Source organism: Rhincodon typus, chromosome 28 (assembly GCF_021869965.1).
Source record: "Rhincodon typus isolate 14 chromosome 28, sRhiTyp1.1, whole genome shotgun sequence".
NCBI classification, from domain to species: domain Eukaryota; kingdom Metazoa; phylum Chordata; class Chondrichthyes; order Orectolobiformes; family Rhincodontidae; genus Rhincodon; species Rhincodon typus.
In genome coordinates this window covers 32,972,183-32,987,699 of record NC_063359.1, presented here as the reverse complement: position 1 = coordinate 32,987,699, position 15,517 = coordinate 32,972,183, and the positions used below count along the sequence as shown (strand labels likewise).

The window sequence follows — 15,517 nt, the reverse complement described above, 5'->3', positions numbered from 1 at the left end:
GTGGTCCTACCAGCTTAGCTAGAGCCTGTTAGTAGCTTAAGGGTAAGTCACTCTTTCAGCGAGGAGGGAGTACAAACTTATTCCAGTACTTTCTCCAAGTTGTCCTAAAACCTTTCTTTGGTTCTCCCTACATCACAAACCAAATTCTCACTAAACCATATGGGATCTTGGCAGGTTGTAAATTAAATAATCTCTAAGTGAGCACCCCAGCTCTAATATACTTTCTGGCTTTCACCTCATACAAATAGCTTGAACTAGGAACATAGCCTCAAGAGTTCTGAACCGAACTGTCTAATCGCTACAAAGCAAGGTGTTTTCATGCAATGTCATCACTACCCTTTTCCAATTCCACTAAAAACAGAGCCCATTTTAAAATATCAATTGACCATACATACCCGCTGCTCATTTTTATACCAGCTGACGGTTGGTGTTGGGGTGCCACTGGCATCACACTCCAACATCAATGGCTGATTAACCAACGCTGTGATGTTCTGCATTCGGCCATTTCCTTGAATCTCAGGAGGAACTAGAACAAGGGAAAAGGAATGAGGAAGATTGAAAGGATACAGCTTAAATATTCCAAAACACTTAAAAAAACATTCTTGGTTGTACAAATTATACTTATGCTGTATTTCGATTGTTGCTGACATACCATCAACTTTGATTCAGCCATCAAAAAAATAAAGAAAGCAAGATACAGGAGTGAGTGTCCTCCATGATACTTCATTTTCAGTTTGCTCCCAGTAAAAATCAATAAAACGTATTTTCCGAATGAGCTGCCGTAAAGCTTGATTGTTTAAAATTGTTGGGCCAACAGGTTGCCCTTTAATTTCTACTCACTGAAAAGGTCTGACTCATATAATCTCAGCAGCATTGATAATCTAGCATAAATTGCGTACCACGGGGGCTGGTAATCTCCATCAAGAGGTTATAAATTCTGACGGTGGATGTGAATCAAAACACCATGCTTTAATTGTCCTGACTAATATGTGAATTCCAATAACATGAATATGCATAGCGCTAGCGAAACCAGGTATGATGCTAGTTCATACAATGAAACTAATTAATAAAAATAATCTAAATATGGGTCTTATAATTTTCAAATAATGGCACTGTGACTATTTCCTTTGGTAGCTTGTTCCAGTGTGATGCTGGACCTCATGTGTTCTACTTTTTTTTCAGAAAGATGCTAATACTTTCCCTTATCATTTTTCTTGTGCTGTCCTCACAGACTCAAGGTTAACAGGAGTGGGAAGCAATCCACTCCTTCAACTTTACCTAAACTTTGCAACCAATGAATGGTTCAGATCAGAAACTTTAATCAAGGTTACGGGATTAATTTATAATTGCCAACGCTTCATTGTACTCCTCCACTGTGCATTCTATTTAGATGCCCTTTAACAACCAGATCACAGAAAGCATTATACAGAGTTCTTAAGTTCAGTCAATCAGTAAATGTATGTGAGAACAATGTAGTGTATTTAATGATGTCAGATATGGAGGAAATAGTCTGGACTGTAATGTTCTACCTCTCAATATAATTTACAGTCAAGTTAATTCAAAGTGTGGTCCAAGCAAAGTTCTGCCATTAGCCATCAACCTTGCCAGCAATAAGATCAACAGAATCCTGTGGGAAACTCCAGCTCCACTGAAAGCTAATGGAAACTTCCCAAGCTGAGCCAAGAAATTTGGAGTGGCAGATCTTGAGGCTCCCCATGGTACCAAATCTTCTGATCCTGCAGACAGCAGGTCTGGGACAGGAAGGCAATTTAATTAGATAGGGTGGTGGGATCCCAGAATCCGGCCACCTAGCCACCTCCACTTGGATTAAGCTCCCGGCAGGAAGAGCCAAGCTTTACTTGCACATCCCATTGCCAATTTAACTCAAGGTCAATTACAGATGAGTTAAGGCCCACCTTTAGGTCTACTCCAGCCTGGAAATATTTCAGCTTAAGGCAGAAAGAAGAGTCAGCCCATCTGAATGAAAAATCTATGTGGGTATACTGTCAGTTGCAGGGGATCCCTCTATTTGCACTAATTTGTATACAACTGAGGGACTATGCATTTGACAATGGGGTGACTGCTTCCAACCTTGTGGTTCCATTCTCCCTGCGACTGCCAACCCCAGAAACCATACCAACCTCAGAAGCACTTAACTGAGACCTTGGTTTTCATGATATTGGGTGTCTGCCTGGCAGCAGCCATGGCCTTCACTTATGCTCTGCTGAGTGCAAGAGCTGCTGGCCTTTGTTTGGCTGGGAGCTCTCACTGAGTGGGTCTGCTTCTGGGGACTCCATTTTGTAAAAAGCTAGTCTCTGCCATCCAAATTGCCTGACTGGAAGACGATACAACAGGCCTTGACTAAAAAGCCAGGTTGAGTGTTTTAACATCTTTTCCAGAAGTGACTAAGGCACTCAACAAAAATGAAAGACCCAACCCACAGTCTTCACAGCACAGATGGAAGCCATTGGCCCCAGTTTAGCTCTCTGTACAGCAATCCAGTAGTGGGAAAATTTAGTCTCAGAGTTTAATCATTTACCTTGGACATTCAATCGATATTTCCTTTTGGAAGAGCCAGCCTCATTCATTGCAATACACAAATAATCTCCACTATCATTGGGTGAAGCTGAATCAATGAGAAGAGAGCCATCCTCCAGTATTAGAATCCCTGGTTCATGAGCTGGAAGATCTAAGCCATTCTTTAGCCAGCGTATAATTGGTGGAGGAGTTCCTGGGGACATATAAATATATAAGATCAAATGAGTTACAGGCATCACGAGGCCACATTGATAAAGGAATTCAAGTGGTGTACATAAAAATGTTTGATCAGGATATACATATGTCTCACTAAATGAGTTACAGTAAATCTGTAACTGGAAACAGCAAGTTACAGAAAGTTCACAGAGAGGACGGCTAGGATTGGGAAATAGGGGTCAGGTTTGTTTCCAAATCTGGAAAACAGGTGGTGGTGATTTGGGGTGGGTGGGTGGCATGAACAATGAACAGTCACTGACCTGGGTTTCTGATGGAGGGTCCCCCTTAACTGGTATGGAGGTTCTCTATCTGAGTTGCTGGTTGGACTTTTGAAGCTGCAGGGTCAGCTTTAAAGGACCAGCAGCCTACAACTAAGAAGCGGAGCTTACAGTACGGGAATGGCGCCAAACGGGCATGGGACGGTCAAAAACATGGCCACTGAGCAGGCAGAGGATGCAGTCTTTTGCCAGCAACCATCTTCCCAGGCGGGAAGTCTGCCTGCCCATATCAACTGGCCCAAAGTCAGACTTAAGATTTTCACTCAGGTGGTCATGCTTCAGAAGGTCTCAGTGACCTTGTCACATTAGAAACGGTGGGAATGGCCATGCAGATGGGACAGAAAGCCAGGAAACCTCTTGAAAGGTAAGTCAGAGGAATTTTAGAGACACAAGTGAGGCATTACAGCAAGTTAACATGAAGGATAGTCAGTAACAGAGAGCGGTAGGTGCGGGTAAGGGTTGTGATGAAATACTCTCCACCTGTCTGATGAGTTCAGATACAACATTCAGAAACCTAACTCCAACCAGGACAAAGCAGCTCGCTTGACTTGAATCAGCACCTTAAACATTCACGCTCTCTACCACTGATGCAAAGTGATGGCAATATGTAGTATCTAAAAGATGCACGGCAGGCACACACCAAGGCTCCTTCAACAGCATCTTCAACAGCTACCCATGACCCCTACTCCCTAGAATAGCAGCAGCTGACATGGGAACATGACGTTCTGCAGGTTAGCTGACCTGAAAGCCACACATCATCCTGACTTGGAAAAATATTGCCATTCTTTTTCTGTCATTGGATCAAAATGCTGGAACTCCTTTCCCAGTAGCGCTCTGTTTGTGACTGGAGTAGTTCAAGAAGGTGGCTCACAACCATCTACTCGAGGGCGGTGAAGTGGAATATTAGTCTTTTTCTCAATGTGGTGCAGGGACACAAAGTAAGATGTTCTGCTTTAATTATGGGTAAAATCTGACCAGGTTTAAAGGCAGATAGAACAGTGGCGGCGGAATTAGAAGGGAATTCCAGATTCTTGACCACTAATGTTCATTATCTTGAAAATAACACAAAATGTATAAAACAGAAATTTAGACAAGCAGATTAATCAGGTTTGGTAAGTCATTAGTCAAGAGGCTGATACAAAGAGTTAGTTTGTTTGGCTCAGTTTTGCACTCAAGCTCATCATTAACAAAATCAGATTTACAAATAGAAATCTGCTCTTTTTTTAAATCAATCGGATTGTTTTTATTCATTCATGAGTTGAGGGTGTCACTGGCTAGGGCAGCATTTATTGCCCATCCCTAATTACCCAGAGGGTAATTAAGAGTCAACCACATTGCTGTCGGTCTGGAGTCACATACAGGCCAGACCAGTGTCCAGAAAGCGTTTGACAAAGTCCTGCATAAGAGATTAATGTGCAAGATTGAAGCGCATGGAATTGGGAAAGTGTATTGAGATGGATGGGAAACTGGTTGGCAGAGAGGAAGCTAAAAGTTGGAATTGTTGAGTCCTTTTCAAATTCTCAGGCAGTACCTAGTGGGGTGCCACAGGGATCAGTGCTGGGACCCCAGCTATTCACAATATATATCAATGATTTGGATGAGGGAACAAAATGTAAGATCTCCAAGCTTGTAGATGATACCAAGTTGGGTGGGAGGGTGAACTGTGACGAGGATGCAGAGATCCTTCAGCATGATCTCAACAGGTTGGGCAGCACGGTGGTTCACTGGTTAGCACTGCTGCCTCACAGCGCCAGGGACCTGGGTTCGATTCCACCCTTGGGTGACTGTCTGTGTGGAGTTTGCACATTCTCCCCGTGTCTGTGTGGGTTTCCTCCGGGTGCTCCGGTTTCCTCCCACAGCCCAAAGATGTGCAGGCTAGGTGGATTGGCCATGCTAAATTGCCCGTAGTGTTCAGGGATGTTTAGATTAGGTGGGTTATAGGGGAATGGGTCTGGGTGGGGTGCTCCAAGGGTCGGTGTGGACTTGTTGGGTCGAAGGACCTGTTTCCACACTGGAGGGATTCTATGATCTAAAACAGGTTGGGTGAGTGGGAAAATCAATGGCAGATGCAGTATAATTTGGATAAATGTGAGGTTATTCACTTCAGAAGCAAAATCAAGAAGGCAGATTACTACGTGAATGGCTGTAAATTGGGAGAGGGGAGTGTGCAGCAGGACCTGGGTGTCCTTGTGCACCAGTCGCTTAAGGGAAGCATGCAGGTGCAGCAGGCGGTAAAGAAGGCGAATGATATGTTGGCCTTCATTGTGACAGCTTTTGAGTACAGGTCTAGGGATGTTTCGCTGTTTCATGAAAAAGACTATAGAGCGCCACTGATTAAGATTTACTTACCGAGTTAACTTGTTACAGGCATGGTAGCAATAGGGGGTCACCCAAATATGCAAATTTATGGGTTAGACTTTTTATTTGGGAATGACTTGGCTGGTAGTAAAATATACCTCTCAAAGTACAGCCAGGAGAGGCTGGCAAGACTGGAGAAAGGCAGCAGCAAGTAACAGAAAAGATGCAAACCAAAAGAGATTCAGAAGTCCTATATAGGACTGTATAGGGAAAGGTTGTAGTGGCTAAAGAAGGGTCACATGAATTAAACCATAGGAAAGCAACAAAGAAGCTGGGAACCACTGGTGGTGGTTCCAAGATTTTGACACAGTGACCGTGAAAGAATGTGATATATTTTCAAATTAGGATGGTGAGTGGTTTGGAGGGGAACTTTCAGTTGGTTCTGTTCCCATGTATCTTGTCCTTCTGGATTAAAGTGGTTATGGGTTTGGAAGGTCCATGGAGTCTTTGTGAATTTCTGTACTGCATTTTGTAGATGGTACACACTGCTGCTGCTGAGCATCAGTGATAGAGGGAGTGCACATTTGTGAATGTAGTGCTAATCAAGCAGGCTGCTTTGCCCTGGATAGCGTTAAGTTTCTTGAGTTTTGATGGAGCTGAACTCATCCAGGATTCCTAGCCTTTAACATGCTCTTGTAGCCCCTGTATTTATGTCGTGAGTCCAGTTCAGTTTCTGGTCCATGGTAACCCCCATGATGCTGATAGTGGGGGATTCAGTGATGGTAATGAATTTGAATGTCAAGCGATGATGGTTAGATACTCTCTTGCTGGAGATGGTCATCGCCTGGCATTTTGTGGTACAAATGTTACTTGCCAGTTCTCAGTCCTAGCCTGCATATTGTCCATATTGCTGCATTTGGAAATGGACTGTTTCAGTGCCTGAGGAGTCGTGAATGGTGCTGAACATTGTGCAACATGGACTGATAACAGCAAAGATACTGAAAATTCCATCTCCCTCTCTCTCCCTAAATACATCATCCTTACCGATCTGCTGGCCGCAGATTAATCTGTCCATGACAGTATCTGTAAGAGTGACCATCACTTAGTCCTTGTAGAGAAGAAGTCATGCCTTCACACTGAGAATACCCTCCATCATGTTGTGTGGCACTATCACCATGCTAAATGGGACAGAATTAGAACGGAGCTAGCAAATCAAGACCGGGCATCCATGAGGCACTGTGGGATATCAACTGCAGCACACAATCTGCAACATTTTGGCTCAACGTATCTGGCACTCAACCTTCACTATTGTCAGGTCAAAATCCTGGAATTCTATCCCTAATGGCATTATGGGTCTAACTACACCAGATGGAGTGCAGCGGCTCAAGAAGGCAGCCCACCATTACCTTCTCAAGGGAACTAGCCACAGGCAATAAATGCTGGCCAACCAGTGACACCCATTTCCTATGAGTGAACAAAAAAAATCTAAGAAACCAGCGCTGGTGAAAAATCACTTGTCAAAATATCTGTCAACTGAGAAATCAAGGTTATTTAGAAGCCTCAACTAACCTTAGGAAACAGGACACACCCTAACCATTGCTTCTTTGTAAATGTATTATCTGGTTATGTATATGTGTATTCATTACTTTTCTTGGGGTAGTAGGTAATAAAATTCCTCTTTCTTTCACTAAAAAAAAATCTTGCAACTGGTTCCTTCATTTTGATCTAGTTGATTATGTTTTAATTGAAATGTGATCACTGCAAGTCAAAAAGAATAATAATATTTGTTGAGACAGAGAAGGGGTTAAAAAGAAAAAGGTGTCACAGTCCTCACTTTGGGTTAATACCCTAAAGTCAGTGAATACAATTTTCCTATCAACAATATCAAAACTCCTCATAATTTTAAACAGCTCTATTAAATTACAATTTCTCTTTCTCTGCTAAAAGAATAGTATTAGTTGACTTAGTCCCTTCATATAATTGCATAAAGGATGATTATTCAAATATGTAAATAGTAAGCTCCATCAGTAGTGATGTAAGAGATCACATGACAGAAATACTACATTATAGGAACTGCAGCGACCTCCTCAAGCCTCGAATGTTGGTTCCACCATCACCTCCACTTAAAATCAGGGTTCTAGTTTCTGATAATTTTGACAGAAAACAGACTCTCACCATTAACTGGGCAGGGAAGCATAACTTTTTCTCTGGCCAACCGCTCCTGTTCAGCATTAATTGGGACAACATCTTCGCCAAAAAATGGTGGCTCTAATGAAACATAAATGTCATTTGAAACATTTTTGCATTTTTATAGTGTCTCGTGTGACCACCAAACATTCCAAAGTACTTTACAGTCAATTAAATATTTTCAATATCGTCACTGTTACAATGTAAGAAACATGACAATCAATTGGTAAACAGCAAGCTTCCACAAACAGCATTAAGATAATAACCAGAAAATATATTTTTCTGATGTTAATTAAAGAATAGACATTGAATCGGGCACCAAAGATAACTCCCCTACTCTTCTTTGAAATAGTGCCACTGAATTTTTTTTACATCTATCCAAGAGGACAAATCGGGTACTGGTTTAACATCACATCTGAGAAACAGTACTTTCACTGGTGCAATAGCCCCTCTGAACTGCACTGCAGTGACAGATTTGATAAGTCCTGGATTGGGAATTGAACGCTCAATGCTCGAGCACAAAGGCAAGACTGCTATCCACTGGAACACCTGGTTCATCAAAATGGCCTATGAAGGTTTTGCTTCCAGCAACATCATCTGCATTAATGATTGAAAAGACCTCAAAGTGATGTCAATCATAACTTCTGTGCTGAGACTGGAATCTGTTTCATTTTGAATGATGTCATCTCACATGTGGATATCTTCCATTTCACCTTGCAAGAGGACAAAATGAAGAAAGTCTCCAACAACTTTATAAATGTTAGTCTGTAGCCAATTTCTAAGGAGACTTGCTGCACAATTCAGGAAGACACTTGTCAGTGATTTTACATATTAGAAGAGGTTACAGCCATTTTGAAGTGCTTGACCTCATTTAAGTTAAATTAACAAATTAAGGTAACCGAGAGTTTCTAGCAACAAGGTACACCAGTGGGAAATAACGTTGAACCTAGGCCAGCCTTGATCCACAGGAACGATCCTGCTCTTTTTTGGCTCTCAGTGTTACAGCTTAACAGTACAGGGCCTCTGCACCATAATCATGAAATCACTCCACAGAGGCCACTATCCCGTCACCAAGTCACCTTTCATTTACATGCGGAGAGTCCTTGACTCTGATCCAGCTCCCTCAAGAGTGAACAAGATGTCTGACACTTCGGTTCTTATCTGTCAGCCAGGGCTCCCTGATTGGATCAGATTAACAGCCCCAATCAGGGAACTCATATTGTATGAGGTCCACCTGGCTGACCTCGTTATAATCACTACATCCCTCCCCCTCTGCAACCAAGGACATAGGCTGGTACCCTGCCTCTGATATGGGTGATGCGTAACGTATGTCTTATGCCCAGAGCGTCTCGGAAAAAATTAATTCTCTTCTTCAAGTGGCAGGTGTCAAGGCATTGACATTGCTGTATCCATCACAGATTCCAAGGTATCTTCAACACTTGACAGAAAGGGAAAACCAATGGGTTCTGGAACAATTGGAAAGGCTGTTGAGGAGCCAGGTACGTTTTTCTCCTGCACTGTTTGCAGGTTTGCAGTTTTCATATGGTCCACATGCTTGTTCAGGACTGTCACACCTACCCGAACGTTATATGTCACTGGACCTGACTTCGCGTTGACCAAGCACCTTTCCCATGCAGGGCCACTGCCATAGTTCCACCACAAAACTTCGTGCCCCGAAGTAAACTGTCTCTCTCACTTAGTGAAGTCTTGTGTTGGGCATTGACATTCCTGATGCCGCTTCACCCTCTCCACCAGGTCCAGGAAGATCAGATTTAACATGGTGCGGAATCTTCTCCCCATTAGCAACTCTGCTGGAGCTCTCCCTGTAGTTGCATGAGGGATGGTCCTTTAATCAAATAGGAACTGGGGCAGTTTGGAATCTAAGGAAGCTGTAGGCTGTTTCTTTAAGCCTATCTTCAATGTTTGGACTGCTGTTTCTGCCATTGGATGATGGATAGTATGGAGCTGTCCTTGTATGTCGAATACCATTCGACATTTGGAAATACTCAAATTCCATGTTGGTAAATGATTGCCCGTTATCTGTGACCAACACTTTCGGGAGTCTACGTATTACAAAACATGCATACAGTTTTTCTATCATTGCCCCCGTGCTTGACAAATGAACTCTATGCACGTCCAGATACTTTTAGTAGGCTTCCACAATGACTAAGAACATTGAGCCCATGAAAAGACATGCATAGTTGACATGTAACCGAGTTCAAGTTTATTTGGCCATTCCCACGAATGTAGGGGAGCTGCCGGCAATAATTTTCGTTAGTATTGACACTCTGGGCATTGCTCCATCAACATGGCTTTGTCTGCATCCAATCCTGGCCACCAGACATAACGACTTGCCGACATCTTCATTTTGGAAACCCCTGGATGACCCTGGTGGATTTCAGCCAGTATCTGGTGGCAACCTTTGCTCAGGACAATCACTCTTACTCCCCATAATAATACGCCGTCCTCTACTGTGATCTGGTCTCTCTTGGTCCAAAAGGTTTTCAATTCTGGTAGCTCTTTCATTTCCCCCATCCCCACCAGCTGTTTCAGTTTTGTCAGGACCAGATCTTTCTTCATCCAAAGGCTGATATTGGCAGCTGTGACTGGAAGTGTGCCTAGAAAATTTAAAACCATTATGGACTCTTCCATCATCGGTCCCACTGGTAGTAGATGTGGCAGCGGGAGGTGGCTCAATGAATCTACATTTGCTACTTGGCCTCCTGGGATGGTGCTCGAGCTTATAATTATGCGCACAGAATTAAAGCCCACCACCAAATTTGGCCTGAAGCTATGGGCGGCACTGCCTTGTCCTCTTTAAGTGGACCTAGCAGTGGTTTGTGGTCTATTATTATTACAAATTTATGTCCATAAAGGTATTGGTAGAATTTCTTGACTCCAAATATGACCGCCAAACCTTTCTTCTCTATTTCGGCATACATTCATTCGGCATCAGGCAAAGTCTGAGATCCGTCCACAATTGAGCGCTCCTCTCCATTGGGTCACCTATGAGCTAATACTACCCCAATGCCATAAGAGGAGGCATTGCATGTCAATACCAGATCTCGTTTGGGATCATGGTGGGCCAACATCTTAGAGGATGACAGCTGTTTCTTTACTTCCCTGAAAGCAATGGTTTGGCGATACAACCATTACCAAGGCTGAACCTTTTTTAAGAGTTGAAGCAAAGGTGCCAGGATGGAGGCCAGGTTATGTATGAATCCTCTGTAAGTATTATTTCAACAATCCAAAGAAAGACTTAAGCTCCGGTACAAACATAGGAGCTCAGGCACCTTTGATCACCCTCACTTTACCTTCCAACACATGTAACCTGGTCTTGTTGACTCTGCAGCCCAAGTAGGTCACTTGGGGTGCCTGTAACACATATATTTCCCTTCACAGGGTTACACCCGTCAGGAGAAATATGTCCAGTTCTCAAAGTGCTCTTTATTGGTCTTCCCTACAATTAGCACGTCATCTAGATAAATGACGACCTGGGGTAGACCTTGTAAAATGTTCTCCATCAGCCAGTGAAGTCCAAATGGCAGTCTCGCATATTGGTTCAAACCGTTATGGGTATTAATTGTAGCATACTTCTGGGATCCTCGTCTAACTGCAATTGCTTTATGTCCAGCTTCATGAAGGACAGACCCCTGCTAGCTTTGTATGTAAATCCTCTATACAAGGTTTTGGGTATTTATCCAGCTGCGAAAAGCAGTTTACCATTTGTTTAAAATTCCCAAAAAAGCAAACCAACCTGTTTGGCTTCATAATCAATACAACCAGTGCTGCCCATTCTGCAAACTGCACTAGTTTGATGCCTCCTTTACTTTCCAGCCTTCTTATTTCTGCCTCCGCTTTTGCCCTTAAGGCAATGGCAGTACGCGGGCCTTGCAGAATCGTGGAATTACTTCCTGGTCAATATGCAAGGTGGCCTTGTCTCCTTTGACAGTCCCCACAGCTTCTTGAAAAACCTCTGGGTATTAAATTAGGACTTTACTCAGGCAGCCATTTTCTAACTGAAAAGTGTTGAGCCAATCTCGATGAATATTTCTCAACCAACTTTCGCCCCATTAAGCTTGGGCCCAAGCCTTTTACTACAATCAGTGGTAACTGAACCAGTTGTTTCTCATAAGAGACCAGAGCCAAAGTTGTATCCTTAATCTATAAAGGTTCTCCGGTATAGGTTCTTGCAGAAGCACAAAGGTTGGAGTCCAGAGCAAATTTTGTTAACGACTAGTTCTGCGATCACTAAAACCACTTCGCTGGTACTGACCTGCATTAGAACCGGGTGACCATTTAACCAGACATTTATTTTGACTGATTCTGATTTGGATGTTGCTAAGCAATTTAACTGTTCCAAACCAGATGTAGGTGGATGTTCCAGGGTGTGCACTCTCCTGGAAACTGGCCTATGAGTTCTCCTATTCAATTTAGGTCTAGTGGGACTATTTTGCTGTCTCTTTTGGCAGCAACTACAATGGCTTGCTAGCTCAAATCCTGAAGAACATTTCAACCATTTGGCCAAAGCTTGGCTTTATGTTGGGGTTTTGCTGTGGGCTGACCTAGAGTCCCTCTGTTCAGGATATGTCCGGAGTGAGGCTACGTAATTGCCTTCACTCAAGTGGTATTCACCAAACTCAAGGACTGGCAAGGGTGTCCACTTTGATCAAAATACCCTGCAACACATATGCTCTGATTGCCTTATTTTCCAATGATAAAGCCAATTGTAGCACATGTTTGAAGTCCAGTTGGGCTTCTGCTAGTAGGCACTTTTGTATGGTTACATCATTAATCCCACACACCAAACAGTGTCTGAGCATCACATTAGGGGTTAAACCAAAGTTACAAGCCTCTGCCAGTCATCTTAACCTCATCAAAAATACCAATATGGACTCTCCGGTTCTCGAATTATTGTGTAAACTGATAGCGTCTCAGAATTATAGGAGGCTTGCCGTTTAATGTTCCTCAAATAAATCCATCAAGTCTTGAAAGGTTTTAGTATCTGGTGCCTCAGTGAAAGTTAGGTTCCTAATAACCGAAAAAACTGCAGGTCGACAAACTGTCAAGAGAATTACTCGTTGCTTTTCATCTGCCCCAATGTCATTTGCCTGGAAAAAATAACTCATTTTTTCCACATACTGGGCCTTGTCTTTGTTGACAGGATCGAATGAGTCAAGGTTCCCAAAAAACGGCATGATGCCAGAAATACTTACCCAAACTCAAGGATAACTGTTGCAAGCGAACTTCTTCAAGAGCGTGCTTTTCTCTCGTTGCCACTGAAATAACCCCACAAAGGCCAGTATCCTGTCACCAGGTCACCCTTTATTTACACGTGGAGAGTCCTTGACACTGAGCCAGCGCCCTCAGAACCAGCTCTCAGAACGAACAGGATGTCTGATACTTCTGTTTACATCTGTCAGCCAGGGTTCCCTGATTGGACCAGATTAACAGCCCCAATCAGGGAACACTTATTCTATGAGGTTCACCTGGCTGGCCTTGTTATAATCACGACAATCAGACTGGTCAGAGAGTGCACAATACATGCTGTTCCATTATAAAATGGCCATTGGGTTCTATATACATCATAAGATCCTCATTTGCATATTAAAAGTGCCCTACCACATGAAAACAGGCAATTGCTTTGGAAACTCAACAGATACCACCTGGGAAAGAGGAAGCAAGTCAATCATCACAGTTACTGGATCATTCAGTTAACTGACTCCATTTTGAGTTTTAATTCCATTTACATTAATCTTGACTCAGTTAAATATCCCTACTAATTCTGACATTCCATTCTCGTCTAGTGCACCACTTGCTTCAGATTTGGGAAAAGCAAACTCAACATCCAAAAGCAGGAATGATATTTCCCATAACTGGGGTGCTCTAGAATAGTGCTTCCCAAAAGTTTTCCTTCTGTAACCCCCATTGTCCGAACACTTTGATGATAACTGTTGAAGCAGGAGGACAGCTGAACAGTCATGATAACTTGGTCAGAGGTTCTTGATGGCCATCGGTACCTCAATGCTAGTAACCACAGAATGTCAGTTTGCGGAATCCCTTGAGGTCCTGACCACTTTGGGATCCCTGCTCTAGAACTGGGATCACAGTATCAAAAGAGGTAGGCCCGTTAAGACAGAGATAAGGAGGAATTTATTGACTCATATTTATTCCCTCAGGTGAAACTTCAACATTCTCTACCCCAGATGGGTGTGGAGGCCCAGTCATTAAATATATTCAAGACAAAAATTTGGTAGATTTTGAGATATTAAGGGATTTGGAGATAATGCAGGAAAATGATATTGAGGTAAAAGACTGGTCGTGATGTAGCTGAATCACTGAGCAGGCTCAAGGAACCAATGGCCAATTCCTGCTTCGAGATGTATGTATATTCGAACCAGTTCCAGTCTCAGTGCAGTTCCGATTGGATAACCCAAAGGAAACTAGTTGCAGACACCTGGCATTTATTGTGCCTAATATGGAACACATCTTGTGGCTGTGACATAAACAGTTCCAATGCACACTTACCCAACACTTCCAGTGTCATTTGAGCCGTATCATGTCCAGCATTATTGGTTGCTTCACAACGATACATCCCAGCATCAGAGAGTTCCACGTCTGCAATGCTGATTGAACCATCAGGACCATCCAGTGAATCGCTGGCACCTTGTAGCAGGGCTTCATCATCCTTATACCACCTGATTTTTGGAGTTGGATCACCATGTGCCAGGCAAGGGAGGTCAATGGAGTGACCTGCGATTACCTTCAGGAGATGATGAGACAGGTGGATTTTGGGAGGGACTAGAAAGAGGAAAAAGAAAAAGTAAAAATGAATTGACATCGCACAAATTCTTGTGCTCCACCCAGTCTGTTTACAGAATATTTCAACAATGACAGCAAGGAAGGAGGTCAGTTAGCTTGTCAGGTCCATGCTGGCTGTTTCCAAGGGCAATTCAACTAGTTCCAAGCCCCTGAATTTTCCCCTTAAGCCTGCCATATTTTTTCTCTTCAAAATGACCCAATACCCTTTTGAAAGCCACAAATGTATCGACCTCCACCATATTCTCAGGCAGCACATTCCAGACTATAATCAGCAGGCCAAGCAGCATCAGAGGAGCAGGAAAGCTGATGTTTCGGGTTTAGACCCTTCTTCAGAAATGGGGGAGGGGAAGAGGATTCTGAAATAAATAGGGAGAGATGGGGAGGCGGATAAAAGATGGATAAAGGAGCAGATAGGTGGACAGGAGACAGACAGGTCAAAGAGGCAGGGTTGGAACCAGTAAAGGTGAGTTTAGGTGGGGAGTTAGGGAGGGGACAGGTCAGTCCAGGGAGGATGGACAGGTCAAGGAGGCGGGATGAGGCTAGTGGGTAGGAGATAGGGGTAGGGCTTGAGGTGGGAGGAGTGGATAGGTGGGAGGAAGGACGGACAGGTTAGGGAGGCGGGGACAAGCTGGGCTGGTTTTGAGATGCCATCGGAGGAGGGGAGATTTTGAAGCTTGTGAAGTCCACATTGATACCATTGGGCTGCAGGGTTCCCAAGCGAAATATGAGATGCTGTTCCTGCAACCTTCGGGTGGCATCGTTGTGGCACTGCAGGAGGCCCAAGATGGACATGTTGTCCAAGGAGTGAGAGGGGGCGTTGAAATGGTTCGCGACTGGGAGGTGTAGTTGTTTGTTGCAAACCGAGCACAGGTGTTCCACAAAGCGGTCCCCAAGCCTCCGCTTGGTTTCCCTGATATAGAGAAGGCCACAACGGGAACAATGAATACAGTATACCACATTAGCAGAAGTGCAGGTGAACATCTGTTTGATGTGGAAGGTCTTCTTAGGGCCTGGCATGTGGGTGAGGTGTAGGGGCAGGTGTAGCACTTCCTGCGGTTGCAGGGAAACGTGCCGGGGGTGGTGGGACTGGTGGGGAGTGTGGAGCAGACAAGGGAGTCACAGAGAGAGTGGTCCCTCCGGAAAGCAGATAAGGGTGGGGAGGGAAAAATGTCTTTGGT

The 15,517-nt window shown here is 43.7% G+C and overlaps 1 protein-coding gene across 1 annotated transcript in view; it reads right to left on the bottom strand.

The window, feature by feature from the left end:
- Nucleotides 1-15,517, bottom strand: part of LOC109918284 (hemicentin-1-like) — a 417,033-nt gene that overhangs the window by 212,764 nt on the left and 188,752 nt on the right. Inside the window, exons 24-27 of the mRNA XM_048613389.1 lie at nt 14,046-14,318; nt 7,506-7,598; nt 2,540-2,731; nt 396-526 (exon numbers count right to left, since the gene is read on the bottom strand). Of these exons, the coding sequence (XP_048469346.1) occupies nt 396-526; nt 2,540-2,731; nt 7,506-7,598; nt 14,046-14,318 (689 nt within the window). The remainder of the gene's footprint in view (nt 1-395; nt 527-2,539; nt 2,732-7,505; nt 7,599-14,045; nt 14,319-15,517) is intronic.